Here is a 16,251-nt window from a genome sequence, read left to right as displayed (position 1 = left end):
GACCGCTGTTGTCGGTCACCGTGGAGACCGTGTCACATTGGATTGCGGTTTATTGGCTGGTTACACGAGACACAAGCGTGACATCATTTACATGAGCGTGCTTGCCGTTAGCTTCAGGTTACGTCGGGCATAGAACTAAACTCGGCCAACAGTTAGCGTTGGCGACAGTAATGAGAAGAAGCATGCCACATTTACACGAAGAAGTCGTGGATAAGACTTACTATTGAGGAGTGTTGATGATGTGGTTGATGCCAACACATTGGCTGCCGAACCGGTCCGACATTTGTCCCGATTTTTCTATATGCTGGTGACCAGTCTATTGTTGGGCTTGCCATAAACGGTAGACTGCTCTATGGTTTTTCTATTTGCGCCTTAAAAAGGACTGTTGACGAGTCCGTTTGCCGATATGGGCCCTGACGTACACTGGCAACCAGTCCATTGTGTGCGGTGGATAAGTGCCAAGTGGTCGGGTGGCGACCAGTCCAGAGTGTAAATGGCCTCTCACCCCAAGTCAGACCCACAACCTTAACGCATTCACTGCCATTGACGGCTGTAGATGCCAAAGATCCATTTGAAATGGATTAGCAGTGAACGAGTCGATGAGGAGAAGCGAAATGGAAAGCGAATGTCTGGATGGTTCTGGTCAAAAGTTCCAAAATGGATCCATTGATGACCTGCTCCGTGTCTGGGTGCCATGGCTCGCAGCGTTCCATGATGGCACTTCCTGTCAAGCTCGGGTCAAACTGGGGACCACCAGAACCAAGATGGCTGCCACCATCACCGCCGCCGGCACAAGATTCCAACCTCCCGCGTCACCCTGAAAGACAGGGAGGAGAGAACATTGATGGCGGGGAAAGTGGCGATGCGCTTTCACCGTCAACGCGCCGAGCAATGTGGCCACACGCAGCGACACGTACAAGCCGGGGCTGATAGCCGGTCGGACGAGCAAGTCTCAGCCATTACCTGCTCCCATTTTCTAGGACATCAGCTCCTCCCACCAGCACCACATCAAGGCCACTATGACAATGACGCCTAGCAGGGGTGCCGACGCTAATGGGGGCTCGGCGGGGCCCTGAAGACGACACATCACAAACACACACAAGGAAATGGCCACGTGTGACACCCAAGAGCTATCAAGAGGAGGGGGGCTAGGGCCAATCAGGTGACAGGTGGCGAGGAGGTGGCGACATCATATGGGAGCAGGATGTCAGATTTTTGAGATTGAAAAAAATTGCTAACAATAAATCAACCTATTATCGGATGCGATTTTAAAAAGAAATAAATAAACAGTCTTTGGGAAAAATGCTCAAATCATTTCATTTATATGAGAGGAAAATGCGAATTTTCCCAACCGCTACCCCAATCTGAGCAACTAATCAGTTTCACTTGTGCGTTGCCCTTCCGGAACACGCCACTCACCCGCACCTGCGTCCTCTCGTCACGCAGCCGCCGCAGCTCCGCCTTGCAGCGACGCAGCTCTTCCTCCAGGGCGGCGCACTCGTGCCGGCTGTCGTCATGGAGAGCCTGAAGTGAGCCGAGTGAACGCTTCACGCGCTCGCGCTGACGCAGCGACACAAACACAGGCGTCAGCGATGACACGAAGGCCTCGTGTCCTGCGAGGTGCGCGCAACATAACGGTACCTCGGTCTGCACCTGGAGCCCGGTGTCCTGGGCTCGCTGCAGCTGCATCTGAAGATCTCCGACATCCGGAAGACTGGGAGCGGGCCGGCACAGACTGATGTAGGCGTCGTCCTCCGTCCTGGCATACAGGGGTGGGGGCGGTGTGTGTGTGTGTGTGTGTGTGGTAGTGGTGGGGGGGGGGGGGAGACCTTCAGGTGAGATTGACAGATACTGACCACTCTGTGCTTTGATCGACAACCGAGTGGAGCGCTCACATGTGACCCGGCTGCTCTTGCTCTTCCTGTCTCACTTTGGAGCTGAGATCCCGGTTGGCATCGCTCAGCAGAAGATGCTCGCGGCTCAGAGAGGCAAACTCCTCCTCCAGAAGCGCTCGGTCTCCACCTTCAGGGGACGAGCATCATGCCAATCACCACAAACTCAGCTCTGTCCATGTGGCGCTTCCTGACTTCCAAAGAGCTCCATTGACTGGCCTCATGGATTTGTTTTCTTGAGCAGTCCTTGACTACATTTAGTTAAGTGATTGCGACTCTGTCCCTTACCGCTCTCCGTCCTCAATGTGGCGACCTCGGCCTCGTGCCGGCCCGCCGCGTCACGCAGGCGCTGGAGCTGGGCCCGCAGGCGACACAGTTCCTCCTGTAGGCAGGCGATGTCGTTTTCACGCTCAGCCGCCGCCTCCTCGTCGGCCTCCTGCAGCTCCAGCGCTGCCTCCGCCGCCCACCGCAGCTCCGCTCGGGCCTCCTCCAGCTCACTCTGTTTCTCAAGCTCGGCCACCGCCAGCTCCTGCCGGGCGCCCACCAAATCGGCTGCGGGCAGTCAGCACCAAGGTGATCATAGTGACCAAAACTAACAATCAAAGTCAAGCTAAAATCGAAAAAACAACAACAACAAAAAAAGGAAAACTAACTACATCTTACGTTGCTAAAACTAACCAACACAATAAGAGCTGTAGAGCGATAAAGGACAAGGAGCGTATTAGTACATGGACTTGAAGGAGGACAGCAACCATATGAAAAGATTGATTCGGCTTTCTCGAATGGGAGTTTTAAGAAAGGTTGGCACGCCGTGAAGGCTGGTACCTTTCAGAGCTTCAATTTGTCGGCTGAACGCTTCTGCCTGGCGGGTGCGAGCCGCTCGCTCGTCCTCCAACATGGCTGACAACGTCAAGAACAACATCAAGAAGAACCTCATGAAGAACTTTGAATAACAGGCGGCGAGCTAAAGCGTCTCACTGCGCATTTCCAGAAGGTTCTCCTTGTGTCTGCGTGAGTCTTGCTGTGTTTCCTCCAACTCCATCAGGAGCTCCACGAGGCGAAGTCGAAGCTCCTCCTCGCCCGCCGCTTCCTCGCCCAATTCTCCATCTTGTGTCCTCTCACACATATCATCCTTCAGCTGGCCTGCCAAACAAAATGCGGGGCATGATTGGTTTTGAGGACATTTATGAGATACGTGAAATGTTTGGATGGGCGGGTGTCGGGGAAAGACGTCCAGATGAGCTCTCACGCATCACAGATTTTTTTTCCCCCACCCGCTTCCACTCCGAAAAAGCTCTCTCTCTTTCATACATGTCTGAAAGTGAACACCAACCAATTTGTTGTCGTGCGATTTGTGACCACTGACCGCAGGAGTCCAGAACCTCCTCAATGAGGGGGGGCAGCCGCAGTCCGTCCATGTTTGAGGGGCCCTGGCTGCTCCTGGGGTTCCTCAAGCCGTGGGCAGGCTGCGACCATGAAGACTCTTCCTCTGCATCATCGTCCTAAAGGTCATCGAGTAGGGGTTTATCATTTGTGTTGATGAATATTAACGACCATTCCGTTGTTTGACATTGGCCAGTGACCAATCTGGGGTGTCGCAGACTCCCCTGCCAGGAATAGACCCTACTGAGGACAAACCGTACCGAAAATGCGTGACCTTACAGCTCCTGTGATCACATGCAGGCTAGCAGTGACGTCGGCATGTTGCTCTCTGAATTGGCACTGTGGCTGTGGTTGTTGCCACGGATATGTAAACGACCTTGAACACGCTCGTCACATATTAGCACGATATGATGGGACGACGAATGATGAATTTACCTGCTGACATGATGCCGCAGATGCTCTTCCTCATCATCTTCATCGCCGGAGTGACGCTTCCGACCGTCACACCGTCGACCTCCATGGCGTCATCATTAACTCTTTACCGACGATTCAAACAAATTAATTAAGAGTCGAAGCGAAATACGTTTTTTCAACTGCCCATTTGTTCGCCCACTATACTGTAGAAAATGAACGAACTAATCAGTTTTTTATGGAGTGGACTACTCGGGCGCGTTGGTAAAATACGTAATTGGTGTTTCAAGAGTAAATGTCGAAGGCACAAATAGCAACAGCTTACAATCATCGCGCTCTTCACAAAATTAATACAAAAAAGAAGAATTTTGTCAATGTACGTCAACGATATTTTATACTAGCATTAGAGTACTGTATTTTCTTCCGTATTTGCTTTGTTCCTGATCGCTACCTCCACCTTGAGGCGTAAACGCTTACTACAAGTCGATGTTTGTTTGTTTGTTTATTGAACATAAAACATATATACAGTAATAATTTGACAGAAAATAAGGTAGTTGCATTATTAAAAGAAAAGAAAACATTTCATCAAATCTATCAGAAAATGTTTTGTGATTAAAAATTGTTTTTTTTAACTCAATGAAAGTCCGAAATGATTTAATTTGTTCAATTGTTTTATTTTTAGTCCAACCCCGCTCCACAATGTACCCTGCATTAATTGTTTTCCTGATCGGGGTTAGTCACGACGTGTTCTGTTTTTCAAGATGTCTAGAATTATGTGTTCCGTCTATTTATTGTTTTGAACAGAGCGTGATCGTAAAAGGTACGCAGAAAAAAGTCGGCCCACTACCGCGGCCACTCCCCTTTAACGGCTTGGCCTCAAGTCCTTGCCCTTTAATTCCTCATCGATCCCGTTTGCGTGTCTTAAAGTGTGTGTATGTGTAGTGTAAAGTTTCCTTTGCTTCCGAGGTGACGCTCAGCTGGCAAGGCAAGTCTTCTCATTTGTCCGTCGACAACAACACGCTTTAGAGGAAAACGTTTTTTTTAGGACACGCATTGATGGCTGATTGTTAGCGTCGTTAGCTTCGCCTTGCAAGCAAGTGACAGCGCGCAAGAATTAGCCCGCTAAAGCTCGCGCTAGCACGAGGATCTTCCGGCTGTTGCTCGCTCTTCGACACTTGACGATCGAGGGGTGCGTGTGTGCGTTTTCCTTGCTTTTAGGCGCCCACTTCCGGTTTGTGACACCGGTCGCCTCATCAAGTCAAAGGTTAGATCACTGCAAATCATAGCGCGCACACGTACCCCTCTCTTGGCAGCGAGCCGGCGTCTGATTGGTTGATAGTTCGGCGCTGCCCGTGTTGGGCTCCGCCGGGTACGACCTGGAACGGTCTCCAATCAATATATCGAGAAAGCAAGTGACTGGCCACCAGCCTATCACAAGATGCGTGCGCACATTCACATCCAGTCTGCACATGGCCACGGTTGATTTGCACTCGAAAAGCAGTCGAGCGGCCGCAGGCTTGCCGTCTTCAAGACGTTTGAGCATCCATCACAAGACCGAGGAGGAATGCGCTCGCTTTGGCGCTTAGGGACCCTTAAGATGCCGTTTTCATAAAGGCCCTCTTGTTTCAGTACCCTTCCTGCCAACACGTGACCCACAACGACAAGCACTTGGTGCGCGTGTGAAAGGTCGGCATCATTCACAGGCCAGATTTATTGCGCTTTCAACTTCCTCCTTCCCCCCCGCCCCCCCTCCCACACACACACACACACACACACACAGAAAGGGGAAGTCTAAGACTAAGACTCTTAAGACTGAAATCACTTTTCTCTTAAAGTCCATTTTTAACAACTGTCAATTTTGGGCTATTGCTTGTAGATTTGAGGGGAATTCCGTAACAACAAAATGTGGAAAAACGTAAGCGCCATGGCCACTTTCCAAGCGTGGCGCTTTTGGCGAAACAAACCACCAAAAAAGACATTTTTGTTTGCGCCACAGGCAAACGTGTTGTGGCGCCCCTCCTCCCAAATGTCCCGCCAGCCCCTCGCCGTTGCGCACGGCAACCTGACGCAACGCTAGGCGACCGGGCGGGGCGAGCATGCGACACTGGCCCGGCGTGTGCAGGCGGTGGCGCTGATGAGCCATGGACGAGTTCAGTAGCAGGACGTATGGCACCAGCGGCCTGGACAACAGACCTCTCTTCGGCGAGACGTCGGCGCGGGTACGGTGACGCTCGATTGCCAAGGCGCGCCACATTTTACGGAAATTGAGGCTAACTGAATGCGACGGTATCGGTACTGGGGAGCAACACGGGCAATAGTCGTAGGCATATATTCTTTATCCTCCATCACTTTGCCACGGAAATGTTGAATGCTTTGATGTTTATCACGCAATCATGTGTTTTTTTGTTATTCTTTCCCAGGATCGCATCATCAACTTGGCAGTGGGAGGATTTACGTCATTAGTTGTGCTGGTACGTGTGCGCGCACGACTCCGCATGGACGCTGCTATTTTGAGTCGGCACTTTTTATTCCCAATATTATCTCTGACATCACGCTGACATTTTCGAACAAGAAATTTGGGGCTGCGTGAGCCGCGACAAAGTACGGCTCGGTTGAGTTTCCCCTCGACACGTTCCCATTGAGCCTCATCAACATTTCTTTGGGTACAGCTGTTGAGGTTGCAGCGAATGATGAGCTTTTTGATCGCAAAATATAAATTTCATGCATTTTGGAAACGGTGAAGCGGCAACGTGCTTTTGCCTTGCAGGTGACCGTCATCAGCTCTTTCGTTTTCCCGTCGTTGCCCCCGCGGCCGCTCAACGTTTTTTTTGCCGTTTGCATCCTGCTTGCCTGTGGATCCACCATTTTGCTGGTGCGCGCGCACACACACTCAAAACCCTCCTGATGAATAATTTGAATCGAAAATGAGCCAATCATCATATTTGGTGTTTTGCTCTCAGATCTTCTGGTACCGCCAAGGCGACCTGGAGCCCAAATTCCGCAACCTGATCTACTACAAGCTGGCTTCTATCGTGTTGCTGTGTGTCTGTGCCAACCTCTACTTCCACGACGTCAGGTGAGCCACCAGCGTGCCGACACCAGCCAGGACGGGAACAGCCCTTTCCCCCGCAGCCGCTGGTCTGCTCTGGTCAGGACAGGGCAGGACGTGTTTACACACTGCGCACCGTGAAGGAAACCTGCACAGAAGTCGTCCTTGCATCGCTTCTTGTTCGGTGCTCGTCTCTCTCTCTCACACACACGCACGCACGTATGTGCAACACTCAGGTGGACGTGAATGAAGGCAGCCCTTCAATGCAAAGACTCTCTCCTTTTTTTTTTGGGGTTTGTTTGTTTGCCATAACCATGGCAACGGGTACCATCCGTGAAGGAGGCATCCCGGCATGGAGGGCCGCTTCGGGATTGACCGCTTGCTATCGAAACGAAGGGCCCTGCGCACTCGTGCGAGATCATCGAGCCCACTCTTGCTTTTCTGATGTGGTGGACACCTAGACCTTTGTGGTTGCTACAAAACGTCAACTAGTAGTTTTGCCTCACGACTAGTTTGCCAAACGCCAAAAATCGCCCCTTTCCACACATTCCGGATAGCTGAGCGCGGCGACGTGCGCCGACGGCAGGCTCTCCCGTTCAAAGCGCGCGCGCGCCCTGTGATGCCGCGCAACAAGACACGCCGACCTCGGCGCTTCCAACGATGCACTAAGCGACACTTCTTCCTGTTCCTCTTCTTCACATTCGCCAACCAAAATAGCAGGAAGGATTTTTTTTCTCTTTCATTTGACACTTTTAATGCTTTCGGTGTTCCCACGCGCTCAAACGGGCCTCCTGAAGAGTCAACGCTCACCACGACGTTAGGATTGTCAAAGCCATTTTTTTGGGGTTTTTATTTAATATTAGACGGAATAAATACACGTAACCCGAACAGAACCGAGTCTATGTTTCTTCTTCATCTCACCACAGGCCCAAAAATGTGATCTTCATGAAAAATTGGCACTTAGCTTGTAAAAAGTGTTCAAAACGTCCAAAAGGCGGGACGCGGGGGCTGCGCTCCTCGTCCTAATCGCAACCGTCCTGGTTTTCCAAGATGGGATCTGAGGACAAAAGAGGGGGTGTAGTCGCGACGGGCGATCGGATGGATGGCGGGCCTCACCTGTCGGCGCGCTGCCGATGTTGGACGGCGACACGATCAGGACGCCGCCGCCAGCGGCCATTCCAGGATGTCCCGCGTCGGCCGGGGGCGGAGTCAGCTGCTAATGGACAAAATGTGACGTGATGAATCCCAAACTATGAATGGCAACTTGCGGATCCACGATTCCGTGGATCTTCTGTCATCCGGAGGCAGAACATTTCATTGTCCGGCCTGTATATGATCGGAAATACACTGACCGCATTTGCGGGTACCTTGTCAGTCAAGCTGGCGGCCATCGGCTCCTTCCTCTTTGTCGCCGCGGATGGATTGAGATGCTCGTCCGGCCGCCGTCCCTCCGTCTCCGCGTCCGCCGCCACCGTCTGGATGATGACGCCGTCGCCGGCGCACAGGCCGTCCGTCTACCAAACGGTCACCAACCATTTCTCAATCGGCATCTCGAGTCGAAAGCGGCGGTCGGGACGCACCGCCAGGCCGTGCAGGATGATGTGCTCGTGGGATGCGGGGGGCGAGCTTGTCGTCAGGGTAACCGTGCTGTTATTGGCCAGGCCGAGGGGCAGTCCCTGACCGGACGTGGTCTGCAGGAAGTACGTGCCCGGCGTGCTGGTGGGCTGCAGCTGAAACGACTGGCGGCGCATCGCCATCGTCATGGGAGAAAAAAAACGCGGGGTGGTTGGAGGAGAGAGAGCGGAGCGGCGAGCAACCTCTTGCCGTTTTGCTTTGCGTGTCCCCCAATGTTTTGGGGGTTGTCTACAGTGCGTGCTCTCTTCGCTCACCGGAAGAATCTCAAAGGCCTGCAGGGTCCCGCCATTCAGCGCGATGGTCTCCCCCTCGCCGCCGGCCACGGACGAGTCTGAGGCGCAGAGGGCAAAGCGATTCAACGGTCGGAGCTCCGACGGCGGGCCGCTAAACCCGGCGGCGAGTCTCACCCAGGTGCGCGATCTGCAGCGGGATCTGCAGGGGAATCTGCAGCGCCGGCGCCGCCGAGCCGGCGCCGCTTTCTTCCAAACGGCCCAGCCGGATCTGGAGCGAGGGGGCGCAGGAGGGGCCGCGCGGCGCGCCCGCCGACGGCGAGGATGACATCACCTCGTGGAGGGCCTTCAGCAAGACTGCCGACGCAACGGTCACGTCAGCGAGCGAGCACCGCCGTGCCTCGGCCAATTTCATTTGATGTCGCTCGCCAAAATTATTTGGAAAGATTTGCGAAATGTGACGGGCAGATGAACGAGCGCATCGTGTCGTTACGCACCGGGGAAGGGGATCTCCTTGTGATTGGCCACTTGCCTCTTGATGCTCCACCACTTGGAGCGCAGCCACTGAGGCGAGCGCACGCTGCTCCAGCCGCCCGCCAGCTCCTCCCATTTGATTTCGTTCTCATCCGCCACCTCCAGCTCCAAAATCCTGCGACGACAAATCCTTCAACCACCCACCTAGTTCGCCCTTGGAAATGTCTCCTTAGCTCAATGCTAACAAATATAAAACGCCATTGACAAACGGTGAAGGAACACACGCAGGCAGGCAAAGCATCGATCCAACGGCGTATTTTTTTTGACACTATTTCATTCTCTCATTGTTTTTACAAAAGACACGATGACACAGTGCTATGCCAATATATCGATAAATACATCTAAAATTTTGCGCTAAATTGTTCGACTCACTTTTTGGGGGCTTTTACTGAGAAAGCATCGGCAGACAAAATATCGCCCCGCGGATTTGCTCCGAATCGATTGAACCCGGCCGAGAATGGATTTGAGTGTTTGCGGCGCACCTGCGCGTGAGGCCGAGGTCGTCGTCTTTGGTCCACTCGGTGCCGCCGCTGTGCTTCCAGTTGAGGTAGTTGAGCCACTTGGAGCGACACTGCTTCTCCGAGCGCGTGCCCACCCGGCTGGCCACCGAGGCCCAGGACACGCCGCCCGTCACCACTGAGCCCGGAGCGCTGGCCGCCATCTCGTACACCACCTCGGCCAGGCGACGCTCCTCCTCCTCGCTCCACTTGCCTGCGTGTGAGTACGCCCCCCGCCCCCCACACACACACACACCTTTAATCCGCAATACGTTCACCAAGTCAGAGCGGTCGTACCCGTGTTGCACGTGTCCTTCATCAGCCGACAGCGGTCCTTGACGGATGAGGCGCTGCGGCCCAGCGCCGCGCCGATGGTGGCCCAGTCGTTGCCGTGGCGATGCCTCAGCCTGAACATGGAGGTCAGAACATCGGGGGAGTCGTTTTTTGTTTTTTTCTTCCAAAGATGCCAAGCGTGGATCGGCGAGAAATTGATGCCGATTATTTTGCGGCTCGGCGCGGCTTTACGTCGTATGAGCGAAAATGCTTGCCGACCTTTCACGGAGTGAAGCGATGACCGAGCGACTCACCCTTTTAACTTCTCAATCTCTCCCGGCGTGTACCTGACCACACACAAACGTCACATCGGTGCGCGCCGCCATCATCACGGCCGCACTCGTCTTGCTCACTCACTTGCCGACGTGATTGCGGTTGTCGTACATGCGCAGGACTCGTCTGTAGACGGCGAAGAGCGGCCTGTTGAGGCCCGACGCCACCGAGCGGTAAAAATCTTTGCGCTCCTCCTTGGACATCTCAAAGATGACCTCGGCCGGATCCTCGATGCCCCGACCCTGGCGGGCGCACACGCAAAAGGTCAACTACGTTGGGTCTCTCCGGTCGAGGCGGAAGGAAAGCCACCTTGACGTATAGTTCGATGTTGCTCATGAGAATGTCGATCTCCTCTTTGGACCACATCCCTTGTTTCCACTTGTGACCTGACAGAAGGCAAGATGGCGCCCAAAAACAGCAAGTTAGTGAGCGCAAGCTCGTTTCAAAAATCACTGAATAGCTGACCCAGGTGAGTTGCAAATACTGTACAGCATTTTCAACCAGTGTTGTTGTTTTTTGGTTTTGTTTTTGTGGGTATGTGTGTGTTCAATTATGTCGACAATGCGTTTGTAAAGTGTGTTTTCATCAAGCCAGGGATTCCAGAATGCTTGAGTAGCCCCGACTTCAAATGGACATCCTTACCTTTGTTGGCAAGCGTGTCTTTGTCTTCTTTGGTGGTGAACCAGGCCTGACTGACGGCCGACACTTCGGCCTTCTCGGCGGGCGACGCAGCGGCAGCGCTGCCGCCGTCATCGCCGTCGTCGCCGCACAGGACCTTCACGCACGCACGAGTCGTGGCTGTGAGGCCGCTGTGGGCTCGGGTCTGTGAGTCGCACGAGGTTTGGCCCACCTGAATGTGAGCCACGCCATCCTGAGCGACAGTGTCGTCCGCCGCTGTCGCCATCGTCGTCACGGTAGCCTCAAAGCTCTTGCGGCTGTCGGCCGCTGAAGAGAGACAAAGGCGTCACTATGAAAAGTACGCAATTTGCAATCGCAATCAATTGGTAATTTCACATTTTCAATTTAAAACAATGCCCGCTTTTGAGTCAAGGGATGGAAGGTGAGAAACACTTTTGATCCGATTCATCAGTTAATCTGCAGATTAAGCGATTATTAAAATAATTGTTGGTTGGAGTCCTCCACTGTACGTGTTGATGTCAACTTGGCTGTCATGTGACCTCATGTGAGGCCTCACTCACCGGGCATGTTGACGAGAGAAAAGGACGCATCCGAGTCGGCTGATTCACATGCTTTCTTCGCATGAGGTTCACTCTCGCCAACTGCGTGCACACACAGAGACACACAAACAAGCGATGTGTGAAGCTGAAGATGAGGACGGTGATGTACCTCTGGCAGCGCAGTGCAGTATGATGCTGCCATCGCTGTCCTGGGTCAGCGTCAGCGACTGGACCGTCTCCATCGGCGCGGCGCCATCCTGTTCCTCTACCTCCACGCTCATCGCACGGCTGTGCCGCCCGCCGGCAAAAAACAAAATACAGTTACATGACATCAACACTTGTAAGTGAAATAAGAGTGAAATATGATGAGTATTCAATGACACAAACATTTCATTCATCTGCAGCTATTCTTGACGATAAAGATATATTGCATTGTACTGTATAGATTAATTTTGTGACAGTGAAAGAAATCAAACTTTAAAGTGTCTTTGAGTAGGTTTAAGTGTGTTTTAATGAGTTGAAATGTGTTAAAACCGTGTGAGAGGCGTTCATTTCTTTCTTTTGGTTTATGTTGCGTCCCAGATGATTTACGTTCAAATAAACTGCGATGGCGCCCCCCCGCAGAAATTGATTGCTTTTTACAACAGTACACGACACATTGCGGACAGTGGTTTTTATTGATCACTTTATGAAGTGCATACTTGAATACATTTGACATGATGTTGTCTTTGGTGCTTACCATGAGACAGACAGCTTGTAAAATACACACACACACTTCAGCGAACTTGCAAACACTGCAATAGCTTGGGAGCTTTTGTTTTTCATTTCAGGAACTCAAACACGAAACAAACATATTCGAAGCTAACCGTTAGCATCCAGCGATTTAGCCCAGTCCACGGAAAGACGAAAACGCTCCGGCGCCATTTTAGTGAGCAAGGAGCAGCTCGTGACGTCTCGCGTGAACCGAGCAGTTTGTGAGCATTTCTTGTGGTTTGGGACCCCTCCGAGACTCCGAAAACTTTTGAATAGGCAAGAGAAAGTCATTTTCGGTTTTTGAATGAGTTACTTACTTCCTGTTTTTGGTCCGGGAACTTGCTAGTTACCAGGATGGAGGCAAGTGCCAGGATGCACGACGTCTCGATGTGGGCCAAGGGGTTGCCATATAGTTAAAAAAAAGTCCAATAGTCTCAACATATCATCGATCATACCTCACTATGATTGCGATGGAATTCATCACATCATCATTACAAGATATTAATAAATATAATATTTAAAAAAACGATGATGCCTTGACGAAAGACGATTAGATTTTCTTTCCCCCAAATTTGCGTAATACTTAATCATGGCAACCACTTGGTCCTTTTAAAATATGTTCCCATGCAAACAAGCGTTTCCTCACCAATAAATACGAAGTAAAACAAAGAAAAGTAAATATCTGTTTTAAATTTGTCAAACATTAGTCCTTTTTCAAAGTAGATTATTTAGTAATACTTTTTTTTGTGTATTTTCTTTTTGTGTGATCGATGGTTCCGTCGTTGTTTGCAGCGGAATCGAAAGACGTCCGGAACGTTCAAGTTGCAGAAATCTAATGGTGGTACGGTACTTATCTTCCAACTGACCAAGAAATGGAAGAAAAACCCGTGAGAGTGTGAGTCACCCGACCATATATTGCACGCGATTTAACAGTGAGCGTGCACTGAACTTACCTTAAGTTTGAACGATCGGTCATCGGTGCGCTGTCGGTTCAGAGAATTTGTCGTTTTGCAGCTTGGTGTGTGGGGACGTCGAGGGCAAGCTGGGAGCTCTCTTCAGCAGAGTGCTAAGCATCCAGAAGAAGACGGGACAGTTTGACGTGAGCTGGGAACGCACCAGATCTCAACGCAGCATTGCATAGCTGTACAGTACTTGCGTGCAAAACGTTCAGCGTGCTCTTGATTTGCTGCAGCTTCTTCTGTGCGTTGGGGAATTCTTTGCATCGACACCGGAAGCCGAGGAAGAGTGGCAGCAGTACAAAAGTGGAGTACAGAAAGGTATAACTCGCGCATGTGCACTTTGACAAGTCATGAATATATTTAACGTCAACCATCGTGCTTCCTCAGCTCCCATTCACACGTACATTCTGGGAGCAGGAAGTGAGGCAACGGCCGAGAAGTTCCCCAGCGCAGATGGTTGCGAGCTGGCGGACAACATCACATACTTGGGCAAGAAACGCTCTCCCGTCCAGCTTGAGGTTTAGTTCTGGGCTCCCGCAAACGTGTCCCTGTCCTCCAGGTCGCCGCGGCGTGTTCACGGGGGCGTCTGGCTTGCAGATCGCCTACGTCAGCGGGCGCGAGGCCCCGCGGGAGCCGGCGCCACCTCACTGCTTCACTCCCAAAGATCTGGCGGCCGTGCTGGCCCCGCTGACTGCCAGCAGTAAGTTCCGAGGCATCGACATCCTTCTGACCTCGCAGTGGCCCAGGGGGGTGTGGCACTACGCTAACAACCCGGTAACCATTCAAAAGCACACCCATTTTGTATTATCGAGTGAACTCTTCAGAGTCACCTATCAGAAAACCCCCCAAAAAAACAACCCAAATCTCAGTCGGCTTAGTTTCCCGATGAAACGCTTGTCACAGGAAGTCAACACAAAGTCCTGCGGAAGCGGCGCCTTGGCCAACCTGGCCGACAAACTGAAGCCCAGATACCACTTTGCCGCACTAGAAGGCGCTCACTATGAAAGGTTACCATACAGGTGAGCTGAAGATGAAATAAAAAGGGGAAACACGTTGACGTTGGAGATTTTGTCCCCCTCTTTAGGAATCACGTGATTCTACAGGAAAACGCTCAGCATGTCACTCGCTTCATCGCCTTGGCAACTGTCAACAACCCCGCCAAGAAGAAGGTGTGAGGATGCTCTTGTTGCCCGATTGAGCTCACACTGACTTGGATTTCCTAAACAAATAAAACAGTTCATGAGGTTATAAAAAGTATGGATATTACATTTTAACAAAAATAATTTTGCCTTAATTTTCTTATGCATCTATTAAGAACATTTACATCTGTAAAAGTCAATGCACCAAATTGATAAGTTTAAGTTTTTTAGCCAACTAAATCATTTCATAATTTAGTAAGAGAAAACATTTTTGCATGCAAGTTTTTGTACTTTACATGCAATTTTATTCAACTGATATTTTCATGGTTAATTTGGTCATTTAATTTATTCAAATAAATACTTCTCATTTTTTTTGGCCTTATGTCTAATAGACTTCCTTGCAATTATTTAATTCAAATTGAACCATGATTAAAAAAAACAAAATGTGTGTGTGCAGTACTTGTACGCCTTCAACGTCATCCCCATGAAGACGATGGATCCGTCGGAGCTGGTCAAACAGCCGCAGGATGCGACGGAAAACCCGTACAGGCGGGTCGCCAAAGACAAGAGGGAGACGCCGAAGATCGGCTCGGGTGCCACCGCGGAGGAGGAGGTGCGAGTACCGTGACGTCACGCTGGCAACAGCCCCCCCCCCCCCGAAACGTACTGTAACTTCTTCACTTGTCTTCCGTCCAGGAGCAGAGGACTCAGTTCTTCTTTGACCTCAGTCAGGATCGCGGGGGCGTCGCTCGTGGGCGCGGCCGGAAGAGGCCGCTGGAGGGCAACTGGTCGGGACACAGGCAACCTCGCAAGCACCGTAATTCACAGATAAATGATCCCCCCCGCCCCCACTCTTCCCAAAAGAGGGAGCGTGCAGGCGCTAAGTGGTCCAAATGTTCTTGTGCAGCTCTCCCCCCCGGCGAGTGCTGGTTTTGTCTGGCGAGTCCGCAGGTGGAGAAACATCTGGTGGTCAGCATCGGGACTCACGTGAGTACAACGTCCGCGCGTTGGCCAAGGTGGGGGGGGGGGGGGGGCATCCGTCGCAGCCGTCCGGAGTCTTTATCTGTGGTGACCGCAGTGCTACCTGGCGCTAGCCAAAGGCGGGCTGAACGCGGGACACGTGCTCATCCTGCCCATCGGACACTACCAGTCCACGGTGGAGCTGGCCCCCGAGGTTCTGCAGGAGATGGACAAGTACAAGGCGGCGCTCAGGAGCTTCTACAAGAGCCGCGGTGAGCGCTGCGTGCTCTTTGAGAGGAACTACAGGAGCCAGCACCTGCAGCTTCAGGTACAAACACATGGAGCCATCTTCACCTCCACATTTCAGGCGCACCTTCGGGGGTGTCAGTCGTCCTCGTTTTTCGTGGCCAGGTAGTGCCGCTGCCGCTGGACCGCTGCGCCACCGCCGACATCAAGGAGGCTTTTGTGGTGCAGGCTCAGGATCAGCAGATGGAGCTGATGGAGATTCCGCAACACAGCGATCTCAAGCAGGTAACTCGCACCGCGCCGCTCCCGCCGCCGGCTCGCTCACAGCCGCGGCCGTCCGTGCGCACAGATCGCTCCGCCGGGCACGCCGTACTTCTACGTGGAGCTCGACTCTGGGGAGAAGCTCTTCTACCGCATCCAGAGGAGTTTCCCGCTGCAGTTCGGGAGGTGAGGGGCGCCGCCTTGTGGCCATTGTCTGCGCGGCGTCCACTTGACAATCTTTGTTTGGCAGGGAGGTTCTGGCCAGCGAGCCGCTGCTCAACATTCCGACGCGAGCCGACTGGAAGGAGTGCAAACAAAGCCGAGCGGAGGAGGAGGCGGCGTGCGAGCAGCTCAGGGACGCCTTTCAGCCGTACGACTTCGCCTGGGACGAATAACTCTTGTATTCCAAAATGTGTAAATAAATTCCAGTTTTCACGCCGCTTCCACTGTGTTTCGCCAGACGGGGGTGGGAATAAAAAGAAAAGGAACATCGCCGTGCTACCAACGACCTGCTGAAC

The 16,251-nt window shown here is 52.2% G+C and overlaps 4 protein-coding genes across 12 annotated transcripts; 2 read left to right on the top strand and 2 right to left on the bottom strand.

The window, feature by feature from the left end:
• Positions 1–32: 32 nt before the first annotated feature.
• On the bottom strand, positions 33–4,486 carry LOC147186451 (sarcolemmal membrane-associated protein-like). 4 transcript variants are annotated; one of them, XM_086102809.1, is made up of 10 exons: positions 3,711–4,486; positions 3,259–3,394; positions 2,871–3,035; positions 2,718–2,792; positions 2,181–2,444; positions 1,896–2,022; positions 1,642–1,759; positions 1,420–1,560; positions 964–1,072; positions 33–817 (listed from the first exon to the last, which is right to left on the bottom strand). In XM_086102809.1, exons 2-9 carry the CDS (start codon positions 3,308–3,310, stop codon positions 977–979), a joined length of 1,038 nt encoding a protein of 345 aa, XP_085958935.1. In that variant the 5' UTR covers positions 3,311–3,394; positions 3,711–4,486; the 3' UTR covers positions 33–817; positions 964–976. The 4 variants fall into 4 exon arrangements, with proteins under 4 accessions (XP_085958935.1, XP_085958937.1, XP_085958936.1 ...); XM_086102811.1 differs by having other exon boundaries at positions 1,426–1,560; XM_086102810.1 differs by lacking the exon at positions 964–1,072.
• A 59-nt stretch (positions 4,487–4,545) lies between these two features.
• On the top strand, positions 4,546–7,628 carry tmem243b (transmembrane protein 243, mitochondrial b). Of its 2 annotated transcripts, none has more exons than XM_086102816.1 (5): positions 4,546–4,671; positions 5,683–5,905; positions 6,107–6,157; positions 6,454–6,558; positions 6,647–7,628. In XM_086102816.1, exons 2-5 carry the CDS (start codon positions 5,828–5,830, stop codon positions 6,764–6,766), a joined length of 354 nt encoding a protein of 117 aa, XP_085958942.1. In that variant the 5' UTR covers positions 4,546–4,671; positions 5,683–5,827; the 3' UTR covers positions 6,767–7,628. The 2 variants fall into 2 exon arrangements, with proteins under 2 accessions (XP_085958942.1, XP_085958943.1); XM_086102817.1 differs by lacking the exon at positions 4,546–4,671 and adding an exon at positions 5,236–5,372.
• dmtf1 (cyclin D binding myb-like transcription factor 1) lies at positions 7,569–12,727 on the bottom strand. 4 transcript variants are annotated; one of them, XM_086102806.1, is made up of 17 exons: positions 12,486–12,723; positions 11,585–11,703; positions 11,437–11,517; positions 11,088–11,182; positions 10,880–11,012; positions 10,547–10,623; positions 10,322–10,479; positions 10,219–10,251; positions 9,929–10,038; positions 9,617–9,845; positions 9,098–9,249; positions 8,778–8,957; positions 8,625–8,701; positions 8,316–8,474; positions 8,103–8,249; positions 7,852–7,951; positions 7,569–7,792 (listed from the first exon to the last, which is right to left on the bottom strand). In XM_086102806.1, exons 2-17 carry the CDS (start codon positions 11,694–11,696, stop codon positions 7,758–7,760), a joined length of 1,878 nt encoding a protein of 625 aa, XP_085958932.1. In that variant the 5' UTR covers positions 11,697–11,703; positions 12,486–12,723; the 3' UTR covers positions 7,569–7,757. The 4 variants fall into 4 exon arrangements, with proteins under 4 accessions (XP_085958932.1, XP_085958931.1, XP_085958929.1 ...); XM_086102805.1 differs by having other exon boundaries at positions 7,852–7,948; positions 10,880–11,182; positions 12,486–12,727; XM_086102803.1 differs by having other exon boundaries at positions 10,880–11,182; positions 12,486–12,725.
• Positions 12,728–12,931: 204 nt separating this feature from the next.
• On the top strand, positions 12,932–16,168 carry cwf19l1 (CWF19 like cell cycle control factor 1). Of its 2 annotated transcripts, XM_086102808.1 has the most exons (14): positions 12,932–13,063; positions 13,183–13,267; positions 13,361–13,445; positions 13,515–13,616; positions 13,687–13,901; positions 14,031–14,146; positions 14,212–14,296; positions 14,724–14,879; positions 14,963–15,083; positions 15,174–15,253; positions 15,345–15,554; positions 15,638–15,757; positions 15,822–15,919; positions 15,984–16,168. In XM_086102808.1, exons 1-14 carry the CDS (start codon positions 13,041–13,043, stop codon positions 16,126–16,128), a joined length of 1,641 nt encoding a protein of 546 aa, XP_085958934.1. In that variant the 5' UTR covers positions 12,932–13,040; the 3' UTR covers positions 16,129–16,168. The 2 variants fall into 2 exon arrangements, with proteins under 2 accessions (XP_085958934.1, XP_085958933.1); XM_086102807.1 differs by having other exon boundaries at positions 13,687–14,146.
• Positions 16,169–16,251: the final 83 nt, after the last annotated feature.

The sequence above is a fragment of the Hippocampus guttulatus genome, chromosome 22, assembly GCF_054856545.1.
Source record: "Hippocampus guttulatus isolate MCC_2025c chromosome 22, RoL_Hgut_1.0, whole genome shotgun sequence".
NCBI classification, from domain to species: Eukaryota; Metazoa; Chordata; class Actinopteri; order Syngnathiformes; family Syngnathidae; genus Hippocampus; species Hippocampus guttulatus.
Note: the sequence above shows the minus strand (reverse complement) of the source record. Positions and strands in the feature narration are given on the sequence as shown.